This window comes from Vombatus ursinus, unplaced genomic scaffold (genome assembly GCF_900497805.2).
Source record: "Vombatus ursinus unplaced genomic scaffold, bare-nosed wombat genome assembly UNPS02005659.1, whole genome shotgun sequence".
Lineage (NCBI taxonomy): Eukaryota > Metazoa > Chordata > Mammalia > Diprotodontia > Vombatidae > Vombatus > Vombatus ursinus.
This window is the reverse complement of record NW_020945437.1, coordinates 21,124,777-21,139,255: the sequence shown is the minus strand read 5'-3', so window position 1 is coordinate 21,139,255 and position 14,479 is coordinate 21,124,777. Positions and strand designations below refer to the sequence as shown.

At 47.9% G+C, this 14,479-nt stretch overlaps 1 protein-coding gene across 5 annotated transcripts in view; it reads right to left on the bottom strand.

Annotated features, from left to right (window-relative positions):
- WNT11 (Wnt family member 11) overlaps nt 1-14,203 on the bottom strand; it is a 61,418-nt gene extending 47,215 nt beyond the window's left edge. The window contains exons 1-2 of one of the 5 annotated variants that reach the window (XM_027848300.1): nt 13,848-14,203; nt 7,833-8,049 (exon numbers count right to left, since the gene is read on the bottom strand). In XM_027848300.1, coding sequence (XP_027704101.1) covers nt 7,833-7,915 — 83 coding nt within the window. In that variant the 5' untranslated portion in view covers nt 7,916-8,049; nt 13,848-14,203. Of the gene's footprint in view, nt 1-7,832; nt 8,050-9,162; nt 9,252-11,460; nt 11,858-12,043; nt 12,231-13,847 lie in introns of those variants that run through there. The other 4 variants (XM_027848302.1, XM_027848301.1, XM_027848303.1 and 1 more) reach the window with 4 other exon arrangements.
- Between the last annotated feature and the right edge of the window lie 276 nt (nt 14,204-14,479).

Genomic DNA, 14,479 nt, shown 5'->3' with positions numbered 1-14,479 from the left:
TTTCTCATTTAAAAATTGGGATAACAACACCACCTGCCTCCCAGGGTTGTGAGTATCCAATGAAATAACATACATAAAGTGCTTTGCAAACATAGGTTTACACATGTTTGGCAAACTATGCAAAGGGCTACCGAAATGCCAGCTGTCGTTATTGTCCAAGGGCCCACAGCAAGTGAGCAGCAGAAGCAGGAGAGAGCCCCCGTCTTCTAGCTCGCAGCCCGCCTGCTGCAGGGCTCCCGGTCTCAGTCACGGCCCCACAGGCTATGCTGAGCGTTCGGTCGGATGGGTGGCTCGGAGTCAGGCAGCCGGCCCGGTAGGAAGAGCCAGGAGATGGGGAGCGCCAGGAAGCGTGGGCTCCGCTCCCAGGTTTCCAGCAGGTGTGAGCTCGGGGTAAAACGGTCACATCTGGTTGTGGTTCGTCCAGCACGCGTCCCTTTCATCCTCATTCCTTTGACCGGCTTGTTTATCTGCCAGGCCCAGTTTCCTTACAGCCAAGGCCTTCTCATTTCTGGGAGAACTAACTGAAGGAGATGCTTTAATCGCCATCACCTGATGGTTCCACGCTTCACGGTACTGGCAAGGGTTGAGATTGATAAAGATGAGAGCTGTTTCCATTCCCTTGGTGTCTTTCATTTACAAAGCCCTTTCCACAGCTGTTCTCCCCATTTCACAGATGAGCATACTGAAGTTTAAAGAAGGTCACAAAGATATTAAAGAGGAAAGGCAGAATTCAAACCCAGCTCTTCCAACACCAAAATCAGGGCTGGATTTGTTCTGGTACAAACTGCTAGTTCTCCTTATACCTACCAGAGACGCAAAAGAACTGTCCTATTTCTCTTGACCAGGCTAGCTCCCAAACCCCTTCCAACGCAGAACTCATCAACAAGGAAAGCATATCCAGAAAAACCCAGTTGCCCTCTGAAACTCCAGTGCTTTTGGGGAAAATCCCAAGCAACTTAGTTCCTTTTGGTAGCTCCTCTATTAATTTATCTAGAATTCAACAATCCCTTAGATTTTTGTAGATTCTGACTCTGCCATTTCCAAGTGGCATGACCCTTCGCTCCTCCTAATCTGTCAGACGGGCAATAATGGTACAGTGCCTCCAGCTCACAAGGTGGTTGTGAGAGAAGTTCTTCAAAAACCCAAAAGTGCTGGGGAAAGACAGAACTATTATCTCTCTCTCCCATTTCTAAGTCTGTGATTGTATGGTTCTATGATAAAAATTGTAATAACTGCTAATATTTATATGCCACCTCCAATGTGCCAGGCTCTGTGCTAAATGAGTGAGAAATATTATCTCATTTGATCCTCATAACAACCCTGGGAAGGAGGTGCTATTATCATCCCCATTTTACAGAGGAGGAAATTGAGGCAAACAGATTTAAGTGACTTGCTCCCGCTTACATAACTGGGAAGTATTTGAGGCTGGATTTGAACTCAGGTCTTCCTTACTCTAGGCCTGGTGCTCTATCCATTGGGCCACCTCTGGCACAGCTTTACTCAGTGATCTCCTCATTATTTTCAGTCTACACTTTCAAAGAGGACCAGTAATCTGGTCTCAGAAACTTGACACTTACTAACTGTGTGACCTTGGGCAAGTCACTTAACCCCAATTGCCTCACCAAAATAAATAAATAAATAGATAGATAGATAGATAGATAGATAGATAGATAAATAAAAATAAATAAATAAAGAGGACTGGTGACATCATGGGTGAGGTCGACTCACAAATGAACTGGATTTAAGTGAGGCAGGGCTGCACAAAGTCATCAGCCTCACTCTCTCTTCCAGAGTCATTGAGTCTAGTGGCAGAACTAAAGTCAAGACTACTGGCGATGGCCTGGGGTGAAGTGGATGAGCTTGGTGTCTCTGATGTCTCACCGAGCTCTAAGCATTCCACAGCGCCTGCTCCAGCTGCCTTCATGGCCATTGGAACAAAGTGCTCTTATCTGCCCATTTCGCCAATGGAAATATTCACAGGCTTGGGGTAGGCTTCCCCCTAACTCACCAGCTGGTTTGAGGCCTGTTGGGTTATCCTCATGCTGCTGAGATGGTTTTACCAGGATGGGCAGCGACCCATCCTGCAGCTCCTTGGGGCCACAGGTAAGAGCTGGGGGACAGGTGGACACTAACGGTATCTGAGCAGCCCTCACACAGAGGTGCCAGTCCTCCAGAACACCTCATACATCGTGCAAGTATAATTGGCCCCGTTTTGCTGAAGCTCAGAGAGGTTAAGAGACCCACAGTAGGGCACACCAATATATGAGCAAGTGTCAGGATCAGCCCAGAGACCTAGTGACCCCAAATCCAAGGCTCTTTACACTGACTACTACAAACTGCTTCGCCTCCAGCCTCATGCACCAGGAAAACGCTAGTAGCGTTGACTTGGAATCCAAGTCAAGTTACTCTGATGTCTAAGGTGTGAGTGACCTTGAATAAATAACTTCCTCTCATCTATAATATGGAGATGACTACTCTTGCACTATCTTCCTGACAGAGATACTTCAGGAATCAACTGAAATGATATCTGAGAAAGAACTTTGCATGGAAAGATAAGATGTGAACTACGACTAAATCATTTACCCTAGAATGTCAGAGCTGGGAGGGCCCTTGGAACATAGAATGTCAGAGCTAGGAGGGCCCTTGGCACACAGAATATCAGAGCTGGGAAGGCCCTTGGAACTAGAATGTCAGAGCTAGAAAGGACCTTAGAAAAAAGAATGTCAGAACTAGTACAGGCATCATAGATAATCCAGAGTAGACCAAGGACCCCTTTGGTCATCTGGTGAAGCCTAGGGATTCCTTTTTTGGAATACCATATTTTAAAAAATTCATAATTTAAGAAAATGCTAAGTTTCAATTAGAGCTTAGTGAAAATAAAGGTATATATTTTTTCCTCCCCTGCAAGTTCACATTGTTCCTGTAATATATCCATGGACCCCTGGGGGGTGCATGGAGCCCAGGTTAAGAATTCTCAATTTGATGCAACCTTTTCATTTTTCAGAGGAGGAAACTGAGGCTTAGGTGAAATGATCATATTGCTTGCCTTCTCAATGGGTGGGGAAAAAGCGAGAAGGGAGGAAAGAATTTGGAGCTGAAATTATTTAAAATGAGTGTTTAAAATAAAGTATATTTAAGAGAGAGAAGGGCATAGGGAGATAGAGGAGAGAGAGAAGAAAGGAGAGAAAAGGGGAGCGAGAGAAGGGAGGTAAAAGGGGAAAGAGGAGAGAGATAAAGGGGGAAGGGGAGAGAGAGAAGAGAGAAAAGAGGAGAGAGAAGAGAGAAAGAAGAGAAGAGAGAGGGGAGAGAGAGAAAAGAGAGGAGAGAGAAGAGGAGAGAGAAGAGAGACGAGAGAGAAGAGGAGAGAAAGAGGAGAGAAGGGGAGAGAAAGAGAAAGAGGGAGAAGAGAGAGAGGAGAGAGGAGAGAGAAGAGGAAAAGAGAGAGAAGAGAGGAGAGAGAGAGAGATGTGAAATGATCCTACGTCAAATAGTGCCTGAGTAGCAGGACTATGGGATTTGAATCTATGTTTTCTAACTTCAAGGTCATCACAGCAGGAGCCAGTAATTTCCATAGGAAGAGACCATCCAGTGCCCTAAATAACAAACAAAACCCAAAACAAGCCCTTCCCTTCTGCTGGCTGATGTCAATAACTCCCTTTCTAGGAGACAAAGCCTCAGGCTCCTTAGTGAGACAGGAGTCAGCCTGTTGAAGTCCAGTGGTCCTCAGAATCACAGGTGTCAGGACCCCTTTACATCCTTGAAAATTATTGAGAAACCTCCTCCCAAAGAGCTTTTGTTTATATGGGGTATAGCTACAGATCTTCACCACATTAGAAGTAAATGAATCTTGGTATTATTATGAAAATCATTTTGACCTTGTGGACCCCCTGAAAGGGTCCTGGGGATCCCTGGGGGCTCACACCTCACTTTGAGAACAGCTGGCACAGTGGAATGAGTCAGGATTCGGAGTCAGGAGACCAACATTAGCTCTGGTGTTTACAGGGGGTTTGTGCTTGGGTAATTTTACTGAATCTCTTTCAGCTTCCATTTCCTCCGCTATGACATGGAGATAATGACACTTGCATAGCCTACCTACCTTTCAGGGCTGTTCAAGGAACCCCAGAGTCCTGGAGGGGCAAAGAACCTCAGAGCACATCTAACCTGACAGACACATTACTGGGAATTCTCTCTACAACATCTCCAACAGATGGTCATGCAGCCTCTCTGTAGGAAGACCCCGAGTGATGGCTAGCTTACTGCAGTCCAAGCCAGCCCATTACACTTTGGGACTGCTTTCATTGTTAGGAATTTTTTCTTACTATTGAATTACAAGCAGGTGTAGTGGATAGAGAAGTGGAGTCAGAGTCAGGAAGACTTAGGTTCTAGTTCTATCTTTGTCACATACTGAGTATGTGTGACCTTGGGCAAGTCACTTAACTCCCCCCCGCCCATTCTACAACTTTCTATAAAGTGCAGAGAATGTGCTGGCCTGCCTTGGTAGAGGAAGTTCCCCATAATATCAAAACCACAGTTTAGTCCTTATTTCTACTGAACCTCTCTGTAACTTCCCTTCATCCTGGGCCCAAGTGGAATAAATCCAATCTGTCTTCCACATGATGGCCCTTCAGATGCTTGAAAATACTGATTATACTATCACAATGCTAGGGTCCTTTCAATAAAGATAATTATGATAACAGCAATAATTCCATCATTGGCATCTTCTTTCCTCTATCCCTTTCTTGCACAGAGGTGAGCTGGGCTCTGCCAATGGAACACCAGCCCTTCTAAGTCCTCGCCATGCTGACCAGACCTCCAGGATGGGCCGGGAGATGGAGGGTGTGCCTCTGGTCAAAGGGCCAGCCAAGCCAAGTGCTCGGGGCTAGAGTAGCGGACAATGGTTGGCCAGTAAGGTTGAGGGTTTTTTGGCCATAAGCCAGAAAAATTCAAAATGTCTCCACACTCTCCTCAGTGGAACCATCTTCCACTTCCGTGAGGAATTCGCCCAATGGATGGAACTCTTGGGGTTCAGAGAAGGGGACAAAGGCTACAAAGACCCACACCCTGGAGCAGAATGATGCCAAACTGGAGGAACTGAGCCACGCGCAGACAGACAGCAAAAAGTCCATGGGCACCCCCACAGAAGCTTGGAAGAAAAAAGCTGGCACAGTAGAGAAAGCAGATTTGGCATGCAAGTTCCAGCTCTGCTACTTAGGAAGCATGAGTGATGGCAGGCAAGTCACTACCCCTCTCAAGGCCACAGATTCTTACTTAGCCAAATGAGGGTATACAGCTAAAGCAGAGGTTCTTAACCCTTTGTGTGCCATGGACCCCTTTAGCAGGCTGGTGAAGCCTATGGACCTTTTCTCATAATACTTCTTAAATCATTTAAAATAAAATGTTAATTTCATAATCTTAAATTTCATTAAATAATTTTCAGTAATTGATTTAGATTTATTTATAATTTGATCATTTGAAATATTTAAAAACAATTTTTAAATGTATCAAATACAAAGGACACAAAGGAAATATATAGATATTTGGTTATCAAAAAATTTATTTTTCATAAGCATACAGACCTTAGTAAAGCAACCTTGATCCGCATGATGAATGAAATCCCCTTCAATTCTAAATTCTATGATCATATAGGGGACTCTGTATTCTCTATGGAGGGTTTATGGAAAGATGTGGAGAAGAATCCCACAGGATAAGATGTGAAAGAGTTGAAAATCTCACCAGTCTGGGAGTGCTCACATGGATGAGACCACAAAGCCATCAAAAAATAATAAGCCAAGCCACTTTGAACCAAATAAATGGGAGGTTAGGGGTTCAGAGAAGGAAGGGGTGAGGGTATGGGAGATGGTTGAGGGGGATGCTAGTGTGCTTTTGGATCTGCTCTAAAAGCCATATTTCTAGATATTTGCCACATGAGCAGACCCTCCTCTTTCCCTTCTTTTCCCTCCCCTTCACCATCCACCAGGAGTGAGGAGTTCCCCAGGATCTCCCAATCCAAACTCTGCCAGGGATTCTCTGTGCAGCCTTCGATAAATCCCTTCCCCTCCCTGGGCCTCTGCAAAGTGAGGGAGCTTGACAAGAAGATCTGAAGGCCGATTCCCTGGCCAACATTCTCTGATTTAGATCGCAGCAATGGATGAATGCCACACCCTTGGCCAATGATAATAATTTCACTTTTTTTTTCATAATGCATTAGAATCACAAAGAGGTGATAAAGAGAATGACTACATCCTGTGTGCAAGGCAAACAGACCACAAAGACCATTTTTCCACTTTGCAACAAAAGCTCGGATCACTATCCCATAGGGATATACGGATAGTTTCTAATAAAGCATCAATCAACCAATAACTCACTTCCAGTTAGGAGATCATGAACCTGCCATTTTGTTTGCCAAAAATGCAATCAGTAAGATGAATGCCACCTCTACAACTGTTTGGAGGCAGCCATGACACTAATCCACGTTTCCTTATCTCTACAATTGGTGGGGTGAACTTAGTCTCGAAGGCCTAGATAGTCCTGACATTCTATGTTGCATGTTCTAACTTTCCCTGTTCTAGGGCCTTTCTAGCTCTGACATTCTAGGTCCTAAGTCCCCTCGAAGCTCTTCCAGTTCTGACGTATGATTTTGATCTCTTCCCTGGGGCTCACTCTTATCCCTCTCCCAAAGGCAATGGTTTACCTGTAAGTGCTTCCAGAGATCTCCTCTCTTTCTCCCACCCACCTTAATTCTTAGAAACATCCAGAATGGCAGTAGTTTCAGGAGAGATCACGGTTCCAACTTAAGACAATAATACTAATCCTCCACATGGCTGCAGTGCTTTACTGATTACAAAGCACTTCCCTATCTCCTAATTCAGTGTATCCTCATAACATTCCCATGAGGGAGACAGGGAAAGTTGTTAATAGCAATTTACAAAAAAGAGGAAACTGAGGCTCAGGGGTAAAGCAGCTTCCTGGAGGCCACAAAAATGAGTCTGTAGCTAGGCTCAAATTTGATCTGTGATTCCCAGTCCTGGGCATTTCCAACTAACTCAACTGACTGCCTCTATCCAAGGTTACAGGGTGGACCTGGGACCTAGAAGCCTGACCTCCTTAACTGCTGAGGAACAAAGATGAGATACCCCAAATAACCAGGACTTAAATTTGTATAGCATTTTGTGGTTTACACTTTCCCAGTTTTTATTTCATTTGACCCTAGAAAGAGACCTCAGAGGCTGCCGGGGAAAAACTATATTGTCCTCATTTTAACAGAAGAAGAAGCTAAGGCCCAGTGAGGGGAAGAAATTTTCCCAAGGTCACACAGCAAATCAGTGGCAGATCCAGGATCCACACTGAAGTTAGAGAATCACAGCACAACAGATTGTGAGACCTGGAAAGATCTTTGGAATGTAGAATATGGAATGTCACAGATGGAGGGACCTTAAACAGAATATAGTCTAGCCCCCTTTTACAGATACAGAAAACTGAGGCCCAAGGACAGGATTTGCCCAAGGTCACACAACTAGTTAGTAGAAAAGCTAAGATTAGTACCTGGTGTCTGCTGATTCTGCCTTCAGTACTATTTCCACTACACATAGACTCATAATTCCTTAAACTCCCGCCCCCACCCCTCTAATAAATTTTTTAAAAATTAAATACATAAATACAAGCCTGAAGTTTGCGGCAGGGTAAAATGAAGAGTGATGGGGCTTGCCCAGTCGCAGCGATATGTTAAAGCACGTCCTCCTTAGCTCGGTATTAAACATTTCCTCCCGAGCCGACCCCCGAGCACTGCTGTTTGTCCAAGCCCGGCAGGCCATTGGAAACTTTGGAATACTCACAGCCACTTAATCGCGTAGCCAAGACCGGTCTGCAAAACCAGAGACAGGAAAACCGTCCAAAGAAACTGCACCTTCGCCTTCATTTTCCACGGCCCCCAATACTCCCAAGGTCAAACACTCCTCCCCGGAGGGAGAGAGGGAGGCTTTCCCCAAACGGACTCCTCTCGGGCTCGGATACCTCGCTCTCAGGCTGGTCGTCTTTGGTCCGCAAGAAAACCTAAGAGCCAGGCAGAGATCGGAGCTGTGGTTAAAAACGGGGCTTGGGGCTGGGGGGTGTGTTATTCAAATTGCAAAGGAGGGGCCTGTGAATTGAGAACAGGGAGGGCTCGGCGGGGTGTGTGTCTCTTCCCCCCCAACCCCCCACTTCTGATAGAACCTTTATAGCCAACAAAGACAGTGCACGTATGGGTTGAATTATGTCTTGCATTATACGACTGATTGCGTGTTTCTATTTAACTCTCCATATGGTGAACCTTCCTTACCGATCCAGTTTTTTACAACGTTATATGTACGAATGTGTGTGTATGTCTAAGTGTGTGTATATGTGGGAAGGAGGAAGGGAAGGAGGAAAGGGGGAGGGAGAAGGAGAGAGAGAGAGAGAAAGAGACAGAAAGAGAAGAAGGAGGAGGAGGAGGAGAGGAAGGAGAAGAAAGAGGAAGAGGAGAGAAAGAGAGGAGAGGAAGAAAAAGAAAGGAGATGGAGAGAGAGGAAAAAGACAGAGAGAGGGGGAGAGAAAGAGATAGGGAAAGCAGAAGAAAAAGTAAAAAGAAAGAGGAGGGCGCGAGAAATAAAAGGCAAGAGAAGGACCTGTGGTGTCGTGGGAAAACCACTACATTAGAAATCCAAAGACAGGTTCCAGTTCTAATTCTAACATTACCTTGCTGTGTGCTCTTGAGGAAGACATCGAACTTCAGGTCTGAGTTTCCTCTTCCATAAAATGAGGAGACTAGACCTGATCTCTAAAGTCCCTTTTAGTGCTGAAATTCCATGACTCCATGATTCTATGGGAGACTGAGGGAGGGAGCCTACTGACTCACTCTAGCCTCCATTCCATCACTTATTAGGCACACGATGACATGAACATGAGATCATAGTATTTAGAGCTGGGAAGGATCTTAGAACACTACCCTGGAGCTCAAAGGAACTATAGAACATGGGATGTTAGAGCCGGAAAGGACCCGGGAGATTATCTAGCCCAATTCCCACATTTTATTAATGAGAAAACTGAGACTAAGGGAGGGGAAGCTACTTTTTCAAGGTCACACAACTAGTTCTGAGACTCAGGCTCCCTAAATATCAAATGGAGACAATAATCCCAAATCCTACCTACCCCACAGGGCTGCTGCTATGATCCATTGGACAGAGGATGGGGAAGACGCTTTTAGGAGCATCTACCCACGTGTCAGGAGAAGAAAGGAACCAAGGTATGTATGTATACTGACATTCACACATCTCCTCCTCTCTCGGGGGGATCTACACGAAATAGCAAAGAAACAAATCTCAAATTCACCCAGCTCAAGCCGAATCTTCAGCTAATGTCTCTTCTCTCTATTACCCCCCAATCCCAATTTTCGAGGAGAAATGAAACGCGCATCCATCCGTGGACTAATGGCGGTGCCCTTGCTCCGCTGATACAGGCTCCCTCTATGCTTTCCTTCACACCTGATTAACTCTGCCTGGCAGCCTCTTCCAAATTTACCCACACCTGGGATGAAACTGCAACTCGAGGTCAATCAAGACCCAAGAGCCCTTTGTCCTGGGGGTCCGGGTGGGGCAGGTGTGGAGGACTTTGAGTTTAAAGATGTTTGTGGGGGGGGGCGGGGGGACATTAGTGGTTTTAGTTTTAAAGAATCTGAGTAGGGGACTTTTATTTTTGCCTCTGTGTCCCCAACACCCAGGATTGTGCCTGACCCATAGTAGGCACTTAATAAAAGCTTGTTGATTGACTGAGTTCTAGTTTCTTTCACCCCCATCTGAACCTCTTCCATATTGAATTATTAGAATAAGAGATTAAGCATGCACATTCAGAATTGGAAGAGAAACCATCTAACTCAACCCCTTCATTGTATCCAGTTGGAAACGAAAGTTCAGAAATGACCAAGGTCACACAGCTAATTATGCAGCAGAGCTGAGATGTGAGCACACGAGTTGTGACTGTTCTGACTAGAAATTTAATGTCCTCTCCACCACACCACCCTCAACCACCCAGTCTCAAGCTGAATTACTTAGGATGTTCTCTATCTTCCATTCCCTGATCAAAAACAATATTGCACAGGCTGGCCATGGTTCTGGAGAAGGAACCAGAAATCCCATTTCTGGGGTCTACAAAGAATGCTGGAGCCGGAAGAGACATTAAAGGCAAAATCTAGTCCAACCTCCTTGGGTTTTTTTTGGTTTGTGTTTGTTCTTTACAAAAAAAGAAAATGAAGAACAGTGTCTTTCTCCCAGGATACCCACCAAGGCAGGGGCAGCGTGGAATACTAGAATGCAGGTCTCCTAACCCCCAAGCTCAGTGCCCCACATCTGCCTCCAGCTAAATAGTGTCTATCCCCAGAAGAGAAATCTCTGTCTAGGAGGTGCCCACTAGAATTCTGCCTGTCTTAGTCCTATCCAGATCATAAAATTTTAGGGTTGGAGTTATCCCTCAGACTAAAGTCCTTATTTTGACAGATAGAGGAAGCTGAGGTTTAGGGAAGAAAAGTAACTTGCCCAAGATCATTAAATCAGTGAAAGAACTAGGATTGGAACCCAGGGTTTCTGACTACAAATTCAATTCTCTTTCTAAGACGTCGCATTAACTCCTGCCCTCTTTCACCTCCAGGTCCAAGTTAAGGGAGGGGGAGAGGTCCCAATTACAGCACAACAGCATTCATTTATAATCGGTCGGGTTTTTTTTGTTTGTTTTTTGTTTTGGGGGGGGGGTTTTTTTGGAAGTACTTTACACACGCCGACTCCTTGGATTTCACAAAGGCTCTGTGAGTTCTGCAGGGCAGGGATCATTGGCCCCATTTTACAAAGAAACTTCGTCTCCGAGAGGGCAAGGAAGGGGCTTCGCCACAGTCACAAATAGTAATTAGCAGAGCGAGGATTCGAACCAAAGCTACTGGACACGTCCAGTGTTCTTGTAGCCATCAGGCAGCTCCCTCTCTCCTCTCCGTGTGAAGGAGGTGTTCCCAGGGATCTTGCCCTCTCGGAGTATGCCCCAGGCTTCGGGTTATTTCTGTCCCTTTTATCGGCGGCCAAGACCCTTCAGCTAGCTCTGCACTTGAAAGGTTTGGCTTTTGCCTGCGGGGGATGAAGGCGGGGGTGGGGTGGAGGCTGGCAAAGTTATTTCCGAGCTTCTCTTATCTGCCTTCTTCTAACGAATTAGCCTTTCGCTTTACACACACAACGAGCTCAGTCACCTACTTTCTCCCCGCTGGGATTTAGATGGGGGGGAGGGGAATGTCAGCTTTTAACCCCAAGCCTCAGCGGGGGAGGGAAGGACTACACCGACTCTTTTGCCTACCCCACCATTCCTCCCTCCTCTCCTCTCTCCTCCTTCTCTCTTCTCCTCCTCCTCCGTAGCCAGCTCTCGCCCCTCTCCCAGATGCCTGCTCGTATCTCTTCCTCCGTCTCCCACGCTTACCCCTTTCCCCGGTGCGAAGCTACAGCTTTTGCTGCCAAGGCAGAGCAAACAAAAGGTGAACTCTGGTAGTTCCTGGGAGGCAGCGCGGCATTCTGGGCTGCAGACCTCAAGTCGGGTCGCAGCCCTGTCACTGACTCGCTGAGTGACCTTGGGCAAGTCCCATCCCAATTTCCGCTTTTGTAAAATGCTGGGCTTTCACAAGATGATTTTTGAAGGCCCTCCCGGCTCCGAGGGTCTGCGCGTCTGAATTCTGGCAGAAGAGGGTTTCGAAAGGCGGAGATGACGGGGGGAGGGAAGGTGCAGAGAAGGCCGAAGAACGGACAGGGAGGAAGACTGCGGCACCTGGGACCCCTTTCCCCTACTCCCTCCTATGGAGGTCTGGAAAAGCCGCTGCCCCCAACATAACAACATACTCCTGCGCTATCCCAACCCTCAGTCCAGGCGCTTTGCGCGCAGTCCTCCTCACTAAGCCCAGGGAGCCGCCTCTCAGAAGACCGGCCTCCGGCCGGGCGCAGGAAATTCAAGTCCCACCACTCCCAGCCCCCAACCATGTGCAAACTTGGAAACTTTTGCCCTCGCCTACCGCGGATCAGAAACTGTCGCCCACCTAGAAAAGCTTCTTTGCGAGATTTGGAGAGGTATTGGTGTTCCGCCTCTTTCTAATTAAGGATCGTTCCGGGCCAAGGGTTAAAAGGCAGAGGGATCTCGTTGCTTTGAAGAGAGACCTAGGTCCTCGTGGGGAGGGTGAGGGTGGAGAGAGCTCTGGGCAGCTCCTCTTCCAGACCCACTCATTCCAGGGACACTTTTGGGGAGGAGGGACCTAGGTCGCAGCCCAGCTAGGGCTGTGCCTGTGGCCAAGCTAAACCAGCGGCGCCCTTCAATGGCTTCAGATGCAAAGCCCATAGCGCCGCCTCCCAGGTGGAACAGGGAGAGAGACTAGCGCGGGAGGCCGCGTGAGAACGGGCTGAAACTTTCCTGCGCTGGGCTGCAGGAAAGCCCAGGTTGGAGTCCGCGTTCGGCAACGAACTTTCTGCGCACGACCTTGGGCAGCTCACTTTTCCTCTCTATGTGTCTGCTTCCTCATCTGTAAAATCAGGGATCCTAAGACGTGGACTCAAAGCTAAGAAGGCACCTTCAAGACCGTGCAGTTCAACTCCTTCACTTTACGGATGAGGAAATTGAGGCCTAGGGAGGTAAAGTAACGTGTGCAAGGACGTAGAGATAGTAAGGAGCAGAGTCAGGATTTGAACCCGGCTGCTGTGACTCCAGAGTCGAATTCTACATCACCACCCTAAGTGAACCTAGATTCTCTATCTCTACAATCCTTTTTCTGCTCTGATATTCAGTGGGCTGAGATTCGTTCCAACTCTTTCTCAGTTCTAAGGTCCTTTCAGCTCTGGCATTTTGGGATCTAGAGTCCCTTACAAGTTCTTAAATTCTATGAGCTAAAGTCCCAACCATCTCTAATATTTTCTGTTCTAAGGCCCTTTCCTGCAAGCTCTGACTTTCTCTGATTCTAGGTTCCTTTCAGCTCTGACATTCTGCGTTCTAAGGGTCCTTCTAGCTCTCGATTTCATTCTGAGGTTCCTCCCACCTCTAATCTATGTTCTAAGAGCTTCCACTTTTCTAATTCTATGACCTCACTGGATCTCCTTTCGTTTTCAGGCTTCGGGCTCTTCCTCCAGGCTAAGAGATCAGGTCTGTAAACAAACGCTCCCCAACCCCCTCCTCCTCCTTAGTCTTCCCTCTTCATTTCTTCCAGACCCTTATTTTGAAGAGTCTTAGCAATGGGTTGGTATCATCCCTAAGAGTGACTGGTTCCCTCTTTCCCCTAGCTCGCATTGGGGAGCTTTTCAAAGGAGAATGGGGTTGGGGGGAAGGAGGGTGATTGGAGATATAGCGTAATTTACCACCGGGACAGGACTCTCTGCCCACCTCTCACTGCGCGCTGGCAGTTTTCGGGCGAGTACCGCACCCCCACCCCCGGGATCGCTGTGGCGTGAGCTCATCTCTCCGGTCCTGAGGCCGATTGCGCTGGGAGGGGCCCAGGGTGGAGGGGGGTGTTGAGCTGGAGTTGCCTGGTCCCCCCCTCCCCTGCTCCTATCTCCCCTTCCACAGCCTGGGTCCCCCCCTTCTAGTGACCGAGAGGGCCGTTACCACCCGAGCGGCTGGGAGAAGGAGGTCCAGAGCCACACAGTTGGTGGAGAGGGCTGTGAAGGACGACAAACAGCAGACATAAATCCTGCTCTCCCTTTCAAACGCCGGCCAGGCAGACTTTAGATTTGCACCTCGTTAGTGTTGGGGTTAAGGGAGCTGGCTGCACCTTAGACCCCAGAGCTCATGCAACTTCTTAAGTGCCCCCACCTCCGTCCCGTACTCCTGCTTACCTTTCTCTCCAGGCTTAGCCAGCGGCTATGCTGCCCCACGACGGTAAGGCTGCTGTCCCCCGCCTCTGCCGCAGCGCCCCTCCAAGGGTAGAGGCAAAAGGTCTCTTTATCCCCGCCCGCGCCTCAGAGCCTATGGTGTAGACATCTCCAGGGCGCAGAAGGAAGAGGGAAGCTGGAGGCTCTGGTGCAGGTAGCGGGAACTACCGCTCTGTCCAACCCGAGAAACCAACCGCGAGCTAGCAGGAGGAGGAGAGGGATGGAAGTAGGGGTGGGGGTCACCACGGCTGCGCCTCCTCCCAGACAGGGCTCTTCGCCGTTCGCACCAAACTGAGCGCCCACTCGTCACCTCCCTGGCCCTTCGCCGTCTCTGGTTCCTAAGAGTACCTACGAACCTGCTTATAAGAAGCTCTGGCCGCTTTGATCCGCCGGGTGATGTCACAGTGCATTAGCATAACAAAGCGGGCCCCAGGCTTCCCAGCTAGGACAGGACTCAAGCCGGTTTGATCCCTAAGGAGAGCCCCAGGGGAGATAGGTGTGTGTGTGTGTGTGTGTGTGTGTGTGTGTGTGTGTGTGTCTGCTGGGGGATGAGGTAGGGGGAGAAACGGAGTGTGTGTAGTGGGAGAGAAGCGGCA